The sequence below is a fragment of the Xenopus tropicalis genome, chromosome 9 (assembly GCF_000004195.4).
Source record: "Xenopus tropicalis strain Nigerian chromosome 9, UCB_Xtro_10.0, whole genome shotgun sequence".
Classification (NCBI taxonomy): Eukaryota; Metazoa; Chordata; class Amphibia; order Anura; family Pipidae; genus Xenopus; species Xenopus tropicalis.
In genome coordinates this window covers 16,404,430-16,414,245 of record NC_030685.2, presented here as the reverse complement: position 1 = coordinate 16,414,245, position 9,816 = coordinate 16,404,430, and the positions used below count along the sequence as shown (strand labels likewise).

The 9,816-nt window shown below is 43.6% G+C and overlaps 1 protein-coding gene across 1 annotated transcript in view; it reads left to right on the top strand.

Annotated features, from left to right (window-relative positions):
- Nucleotides 1-4,627: 4,627 nt before the first annotated feature.
- msln (mesothelin) overlaps nt 4,628-9,816 on the top strand; it is a 41,983-nt gene continuing 36,794 nt past the window's right edge. The window contains exons 1-3 of the mRNA XM_031892874.1: nt 4,628-4,680; nt 7,097-7,154; nt 8,964-9,001. Of these exons, the coding sequence (XP_031748734.1) occupies nt 7,118-7,154; nt 8,964-9,001 (75 nt within the window). The 5' untranslated portion in view covers nt 4,628-4,680; nt 7,097-7,117. The remainder of the gene's footprint in view (nt 4,681-7,096; nt 7,155-8,963; nt 9,002-9,816) is intronic.

Genomic DNA, 9,816 nt, shown 5'->3' with positions numbered 1-9,816 from the left:
CCAGATCTGATCCCTACGTGCCTCTCCCCACTGCCATCGCTCCCTCAGTGAAGTATAAGGTACGTACATGGGGGGGGCTGGTGATGGATGAGCAGGCAGGTAAGCAGGTGGTTGCAGGGGCGGGCCAAGCCGACCGGGCATCCTAGGCAACCCAGTCAGCCACCTCGCCCCCCGCGTACGTTAGTGCGCATGCGCAGTCGAGGGGGGGGTGGCGGTTCGTGATGCGAGGGATCATTGCCTCCGCTGCTAATGACAAGCGGCTAAGGCAATGACTAAAGTGAGCGGGGTAGGGGTAGGCAGGAGAGGCTACCTGGCGCCCCCCAATCGTTGCGCCCTAGGCAGCTGCCCCTAGTTCCAGCCCTGGGTGGTTGGGGGCCCCTGGGGGGGTGTGGGGCCCCAGGGGAAGCAGGCCCCGTGCTCATCACTATCTCCTAGTTCTGACACGCATGGTTGTGCCAACAAACAAACTGCTACCAGGAAAAATAATAAAAGTCTTGCTGAACCCTGAGTGTCAGATATATAATTAGCGTCAACCAGACCTTCTTTTACACTCCTTGCAAGCAATTTATTGTGTTGTAGCCATTGTCTGTCTGCTTAGGAATGTCCCTCGCCTTGCAGGATGAAGGTGAGAGTGTGAGGCTTCACCTGGGCTGTGTCCGTTTATCTTTTGTATCCCTGGTATCTGCTCTTGCTATAGCTCACTTCATCTACATACCCATGTGCATGCATATAGGCCCCCCCCCATTAAAGGAAAACCACACCCGCAGAGTGAATACTTAACCAACAGATAGTTTATATCACATTAAATAGCTTATTAAAGAATCAAACTGGAATATATATATATATATATCAGTGAATATTGCCCTTTTACATCTTTTCCCTTGAGCCACCATTTTGTGATGGGCTGTGTGTTCCCTCAGTAGGGTGGAAGTAAAAGGCAGAACTCTGCCCATTCATTGGCTGATGGGGCCTAGCATGTATGTGTGCCTTGGCTTGTTTGTGTGCACTGTGAATCCTATGATCCCAGGGGGCGGCCCATAATTTTTAAAATGCCAGTTTTCTATTTAGGATTACCCAATGGTACATACTATTAAAAAAGTATATTTTTATCAAAATGGTTTATTTAGAAGAAGCAGGGCTTTACATATGGGCTGTTATATGCAATATATTTTTATAGTTTTCCTTAAGGACCTTCACTATTAGCTTCTACTCTTCTACTTTGTTTGCTGTGTACAAAACTAAAGAGCAAAGAGCAGGTAGAAAAGGCTGATGGGAAAACATGGGGTAAGGTGGTAAATAAGATTATACAAAAAGAGTAATATACACCTCCCAGCTGAGCCCATACACATACACAAGAATTATGGGGGGGAAATGCACCTATCATACTTTTTTAGTATCTTGCAAATGGAAGGTAACAAAGCTGCTTACGCTTGGTCTCAGTCCATGTTTTTATGGTTGGTAAACCCCAGAACCCCAGGGAATCAGAAAGCAGAAAGAAGGTGCACAATAACATAACTATAAGCGCCGGGGCACAGGTGCAGGCCAAGCAACCTGCCCCCCTCCCCTTCAGAAGCAGTTTTTGCTGCAATTTGCATCAGTGTGAGAATCTGGAGGGCCCCGAGGTGATGCAGGTCTTGCAGCAATCGCGCCACTATACCCCAGTAGTTCCACCCCTTGGGTTGCATGTTCTGCTACTTAATTGAATGATTAAACATTCACTGCAAACCAAGTAGAATGGGGCCCCAAATAAAAAACAACCCAAATAAATTCCACATTCACAATGCTCTAACCTGCTCAGCCCTAATATGCCCAGAACATGACCATGCTCTTCCCAGCCCTGTTCACTACCACCACAAGCTCTGCCCCCTTTGCAGTCTGTATCTCTCAAGGACTACTCTGCCATAGGTTCCCTGACTAAACTACCCTTCTGCCATAGGTCCCCTGACTAAACTACCCCTCTGCCATAGGTCCCCTGACTAAACTACCCCTCTGCCATAGGTCCCCTGACTAAACTACCCCTCTGCTATAGGTCCCCTGACTAAACTACTACTCTGCCATAGGTCCCCTGACTAAACTACCCCTCTGCCATAGGTCCCCTGACTAAACTACCCCTCTGCTATAGGTCCCCTGACTAAACTACTACTCTGCCATGATCCCCTGACTAAACTACCCCTCTGCCATGGTCCCCTGACTAAACTACCCCTCTGCCATAGGTCCCCTGACTAAACTACCCGTCTGCCATAGGTTCCCTGACTAAACTACCCCTCTGCCATGGTCCCCTGACTAAACTACCCCTCTGCCATAGGTCCCCTGACTAAACTACCCCTCTGCCATAGATCCCCTGACTAAACTACCCCTCTGCCATAGATCCCCTGACTAAACTACCCCCCTGCCATAGGTCCCCTGACTAAACTACTACTCTTCCATGATCCCCTGACTAAACTTCCCCTCTGCCATGGTCCCCTGACTAAACTACCCCTCTGCCATGGTCCCCTGACTAAACTACCCCTCTGCCATAGGTCCCCTGACTAAACTACCCCTCTGCCATAGGTCCCCTGACTAAACTACCCCTCTGCCATAGGTCGCCTGACTAAACTACCCCCCTGCCATAGGTCCCCTGACTAAACTACCCCTCTGCCATGATCCCCTGACTAAACTACCCGTCTGCCATAGGTCCCCTGACTAAACTACCCCTCTGCCATGATCCCCTGACTAAACTACCCCTCTACCATGGTCCCCTGACTGAACTACACCTCTGCCATGATCCCCTGACTAAACTACCCCTCTGCCATAGGTCCCCTGACTAAACTACCCCTCTGCCATGATTCCCTGACTAAACTACCCCTCTGCCATGGTCCCCTGACTAAACTACCCCTCTGCCATGGTCCCCTGACTAAACTACCCCTCTGCCATAGGTCCCCTGACTAAGCTACCCCTCTGCCATGGTCCCCTGACTTAACTACCCCTCTGCCATAGGTCCCCTGACTAAACTACCCCTCTGCCATAGGTCCCCTGACTAAACTACCCCTCTGCCATGGTCCCCTGACTAAACTACCCCTTTGCCATAGGTCCCCTGACTAAACTACCCCTTTGCCATAGGTCCCCTGACTAAACTACCCCTCTGCCATGGCCCCCTGACTGAACTGCCCCTATAGCCCCTGGACCTAGCATCTAACTCACATGTCAGTGAGAATTATTGATGCAACCAACTAAGGAACCTCTGCCACTGCCTGGAACCACTGTCCATAGTTCCCTTGCATCACTTGTATCATTTGGGGTGATATATATATTTGGGGTGGCTCCTTTCTATTACTTTTGGGGGAGGGGGCTAATTGCTTTTAAATCTTTTCTCTATTCTCTGCCTATACATCAGGCTAAAGAGTCGCATTGGCACTTACCTCTAATCATGTATGGCGGCAATGTTCCCTTTTAGCTGTGCGCTCATACGTGTGCCCATAACAAGCCTGGCGCACACAACAAATTGTGGTGAGCACAAAGAATTCTGTGCAAAAACACTACATTTTTTATTTATTCTGTCCTGAGCACATATTTTTTGAAAATGCGCACAGAAATTTAAAATGTGTGCACAAAATAATTTTTTTACACGCATAGCCAAAAGCTTCAGAGCAAGGTGTGGTCACCTTAAAGAATCCTACTAGTTACATAACCCGTACATGATGCCTCATTTCAATTTGGTTTAATCATTTAAATCACTTAGCAAAATAGCACCCTGTGGTGAGTGGTGGACAGGGAAAGATACAGTGAAGTTTCCTCTCAGGTCCGGCTGTCTCCCTGCGCACAGGATGGGTATTGGCTGGGAATGCAGCCAGCAGAAGTGAAAGGGTTGGGGGGGATAGAAGCGGCTGCCTGTCCACCAGGCAGGGTCGGACTGGGGGGTGAAGGGCCCACCGGGGCCCTGCAGGTGCCCGCGCCCATAGCCCCCTCCCGCGGGGCCCCCCTAACCCCTCTCGCAGGCACCCCCCCACCAAACGTCCTCCCCCCCATGCACATAAAATGAACACATCAGGGCAGGAACGGTGGGGCAGGGGGAGCGCCGCAAAGGGTCGGTCTGGTCCGCCGGGGCCCACTGGGATTTTTCCCGGTGTCCCGGCGGCCCAGTCCAACCCTTCCACCAGGTGGGTATTCTCTACCCCCATATGTAATAAAAGGCACTAAATTTGTCAAGTAGCAGAAACCCAAAGCAACCAATAATGTGTTTGTCTCTAAACAGGTGACCAGTAAATTCTACGTGTTGATTGGTTGCTAGGGGTTACTGCTCTTGGGCAAATTTAATGCCTTTTACTGCATAACCCCATCAATCTTTAAAATAGAATGAAACATATATTTTTAAATGTAATATTGACAACCACCCAATAGAAAAGCAAACTTCTTCTGCTGCAAAACTAAACCGCTGTACATTTTTTATGTCCCAAAATGCAAATTCTTGTCATTTTCCTGGTTCAAATAGTACAACTAGAGGAACCCTACAATTAAACTTTTGCTTTATATATTTATTTTGCTGAACTTGTTTGGGAAGTCGTCTCCCAGTGAATGAGACAAACTCTACCAAAAGTTCAGGTTTTGCATCAGACAGAAGCCACACCCAGCCAGTATATATTGCCTTAAATCCCTGTTATTTGCAGCTCGGTTACTACTGAAGGGCCCACGGCTGCGACACAGGTAGGTATCCCTGCACTTACCTACTAAACAACTTTGTATTTGTCTGTATATAACAATGCTTTTAAACCATGCAAGGCTATAAGATGCTTAAAATATTGTTTTATATATATATATATACTTAATTTAAATATCATGTGAGTATTATAACATTTTCTTGGAAAAGATAAATTCAGGTTATACAATGCATTTGAATATTTCTATGTATATATTTAATATATATATTATATAATATATATATATTTAATATCATGTATTTATATATATATATGTGTGTGTGTGTGTATATCTACATTATTGTTATATATTACAAGAAAAATAAATTTCATCTTCCCCAACGCGTTTCATGAAAAGTTCTACATTTTAAACCATGCAAGGCTATACAATGCATTAGAATATTTTATAGGATCCATTATCCGGAAACCCATTATCCAGAAAGCTCAGAATTACAGGAAGGCTGTCTCCCACAGACTCCATTATAAGCAAATAATTCTAGTTTTCAAAATTTTCTTTTTCTCTGTAATAATAAAACAGTACTTTGTACTTGATCCCAACTAAGATATAATTACCCCTTATTGGGGCAGAACAGCCCTATTGGGTTTATTTAATGGTTAAATGATTCCCTTTTCTCTGTAATAATAAAACAGTACCTGTACTTGATCCCAACTAAGATATAATTACCCCTTATTGGGGGCAGAACAGCCCTATTGGGTTTATTTAATGGTTAAATGATTCCCTTTTCTCTGTAATAATAAAACAGTACCTGTACTTGATCCCAACTAAGATATAATTACCCCTTATTGGGGGCAGAACAGCCCTATTGGGTTTATTTAATGGTTAAATGATTCCCTTTTCTCTGTAATAATAAAACAGTACTTTGTACTTGATCCCAACCTAAATATAAGTGATCCTTAATTGAATCAAAACAATCCTTTTGGGTTAGTTTGATGTTTAAATGTCTTTTTGGTAGACTTAATGTATGGAGATTCAAATTATTGAAAGACCCCTTATCCAGAAAACCCCAGGTCCCAAGCATTCTGGATAACAGGTTCCATACCTGTATATTTATATATACATTATTATTATTATTATTATTATTATTATTATTATTATTATACAGGTATGGGACCTGTTATCCAGAATGCTTGGGACCCAGGGCTTTCCGGATAAGGGATCTTTCTGTAATTTGGATCTCCACACCTTAAGTCTACTAAAAAATAATTTACACATCATTTAAACCCAATAAGATCGTTAAGCCTCCATTAAGGATTAATTATATCTTAGTTGGGATCAAGTAGAAGGTGCTGTTTTATTATTACAGAGAAAAAGGAATCATTTAACCATTAAATAAACCCAATAGGACTGTTCTGCCCCCATTAAGGATTAATTATATCTTAGTTGGGATCAAGTAGAAGGTGCTGTTTTATTATTACAGAGAAAAAGAAATGAATTAGATTTATTTTCTTATAGTGGAGTCTATGGGAGATGGCTTTTCCGTAATTCGGAACTTTCTGGATAATGGGTTTTCTGATAACGGATCCCATACCTGTATATGAAAAATAAATTTCAGCTTCCCCTACGTATTTCATGCAGCGTTTTACATTTTAAACCATGCAAGATATCTTTAATTATTTGTTATATAGTATTATAGTATAGGATGTTGTACCCAGAAACTTGATATATAGAAAACTCTGAATTAAGGGCAGAGCAATCTGCCATAGCAAAAATTCTTTATGTGCTTTTTACTTGTAATAATAAAACTGTAGCTTGTACTTGATGGTATCAAAACTGCCAAGATCATTGTTGGTGGCCAATCAATACCAATGGCATTTTTTTATTAATGTTTAAATGTTTGTTAGTAGCCTTAAGCCAGTGGTTCCATACTGTGGGTCTGGTAACTGTGGCTGTGGACTACCTGGGGTGCCGGGAAGGCTCAGTCTGAGGGCCATTTGGGTCGACAATTGAGGAGAATGTCTGTTTGGGCTTCTACATACACTACAAAGCCGATCTTTATAGTCAGTTAGGGTGAGATTTGGGATGAATATGTTCTTCTACAATGACTGATAGACCAATATTTTCCTATATCTGTACTCATTTCATGAGTTAAGAGGATCCATGACCAAAGGTAGTACTTTTAAATGGGGCTTGAATTGAAAAAAATTTGACGACCATTGCCTTAATGAATGGTGATCTAACTTACAGAAATAGCCCTTATCTGAGAAATTCCAGTTCCCTAGAATGGCAAAAAACAGATCCCATTCCTACTACTGGATTCCACTTTTACACAATGGAATTTCTTTGTTTGGTAATAGAACCAAGGGAATCACTTGGAATAAAACACGTTTGACAAGAGCACTTATCAAGATGCAGAAAGATGCTTGTCACTGTACCATAAACTGGATACTTTTTTTGTATACAGGGAGACGTTCCTGACCGCAACATGGGGGTTCCGCTAAAAAGTGCCCTACTTCTCACAAGTAAGTGCAAACCCATGCAGTACAGTATGGTTAATCACATGTGGGTGAGTGATGGCAAAACCATGAGTCCTAGTGGATTCCTAAACTTTGGGTGGCCAACATGCCAGCTGGAGGAGTCATACTTTTGCTCTTTATATTTTAGTTGTGGGGAATTACAGTCCTGGGGGTATTGTGTTATACTTAACGGCTTTCCTGCTGTTATCATTCCAATGTCAAACAACCCTGCTATACAGGAATGCAAGTTATTCCTCATCAGGAGATTCCAGTATCTATCCTGTTCTGCAAGCCATGCCTGTCTGGCTACTGGATTCCGTCAACAGGCCCAATACAACACACCAAAAGGGAAATGAATAAAGGTCACGTTGACCTTTACTGGTGTTTATATTGTATTAGTTCTGGTTGTGTATGATAAATGTAGGCTGTTGTTGCAAAATAACAACAAAAATACCAAAACGGAGAGAAATTCACATTCCTGCTACATGGGAATGTGACAAGGAATTGCTTTAGGCTGATCAGGTATCCAGAGAACTATCTGCATCGGCACACACTTTGAGTGCCACAGCCTGAACAAGGCGTCAAAGCACCCCAAATTACCCCCCATCTTCTTGCATGATAATCATTTGTGCAACGCCATGCTTCCAGCCAACTATCTTTTTACAAGTGGAGCCACTTTCACTGCTTTGCCATTGAGTTTTTGGGGTATTTAAGAACACCTTCAAAATCTGATATACTGGAATAAAACCATCACCTATTGTGTCTGGGACGTTTATATGTAGGTCCCTATTAATTAAGTTTTTATTTAAAGCTTTAACATTTTAGAACAGGGGTGTCAAACTCAATCACATAAGGGAGCAGAAATCTAAAACACAGGCTAAGTCGCAGGCCAAATTTTTTTATTATGATATTTCGTCTTAGTTACTATGTAGTTACTATGTGAGGTAAAAGAGAAATTGATCACCCTGGATGGTCAGACACACTCACCAAGGGCCACATAAAACAGCCAGATGGGCCTTGTGTTTGACATATGTGGTTTAGATAGAAGGAAAGAAAGAATAAAGGTATAAAAAGTTTAAGCGAGCCTGGCAAGTTTATCCAGATTGTGCATTTAACCAAGTGTCCCACACCGCATTGGCTGGACAGCCTCTGGAAATCTAGACCAATTTTTGTTTAGGTAGCACGTCATTAACTAGTTTTTTCCAGAAGTTAAGTGAGGAGGCAGTCATCAATTTCCAATTTAACAAAATGGCTTTTTTTTACATAGAATAGCAATTACAATTAGCACAACCGTTGATCAGCTGATAACTCCAGGTCCTCCAGCGCCCACAATAAACATATCCTTGGAGAGTGAATGTTGGGAAAAGCCAATGTTTCATTAATGTATTTCAGTATCGCAGACCATAGTCATTGAATGGCTGGGCATTCCCCAAATACATGGAGAAACAGTGTGAAGTGAAGTATCTGTCACCTGTATTGGTCTGATAAGGAACTGGGCATAAAAATGCCTGAGTTGTAGATAGTGAAAATACATGGCAGAGGGGAGCTCCAATTCCTCCTTGAGGGTGCCGAATTGTTTGAATTCCCCATCCTTTTCTATGTCCTGCAATGATTTGATGCCTTTACCTGCCCATTGACTAATTTCGGGCATAGAGTCAAAGTGGGCCAGTGTTGAATTGCCCCCATAAAGGAGTTCAAGAAGACCAAATCTGAGAGCATTTCTGTGTTAGTCGGAGAAATCTATTAATACCTTTTTGAACAGAAACAATATGACTGCAAGTGTAACTGATATCATGTTTTTTTTGTTGCATTCAGGCCTTCTGGTTACTCTGTCTTCCGCTGCCAACAACACTGTAAGTGTAAAAACCTCCCTGGCGGAATGTATCTGCTTATTTTCTCATGGGAATATTCAAGGGCTGCCAAACCTGCAGGTCCAGATATGAGCAGCCATGGTGCCACCCTTGGTGTTTCCTTGGTTGAAGCGGGAGGAAATTTTAGAGAGAAGTGGGTGTTTTGTTACAGGGGGTGGCATCTGGGTTTATACTGAGTATGTAGACAAAATTATTCTCCGGTTTGGTTATATTTGTGTCCATTGGACCCTGGGTACTGGTCCTTATTGTAGTTGTCTAATCAGTTGATTGGTGCTGTTATAGGTTGCTACTCTGGAATTAAGAATTATAATACCTCACTTCTTCATATTTGTTAGGGCTCTGGCACACGGGGGAGATTAGTCGCCCGCGATTAACTCCCTGTTCGCGGGCGACTAATCTCCCCGAGTTGCCTACCCCTGCCATCCCACCGGCGAACATGTAAGTCGCCGGCGGGATGGCAGACGCGGCGGGGCGATTTGCGGAAATCGCCGAAAAAGCCTCGCGAGTCTTTTTCGGCGATTTACGCGAAATCGCGCCGCCGCGTCTGCCATCCCGCCAGCGACTTACATGTTCGCCGGTGGGATGGCAGGGGTAGGCAACTCGGGGAGATTAGTCGCCCGCGAACAGGGAGTTAAATCGCGGGCGACTAATCTCCCCCGTGTGCCAGAGCCCTTAAAGCCAGAGAGACATCCTGTGTAAATAAGATAACCAGGCCTCTCAGATAAGGGTGAAGACACACTGAGCTACTAGTAGCAGCTACTTTTTCATGGCTACTAGAAAATACCCTGCCATAGACA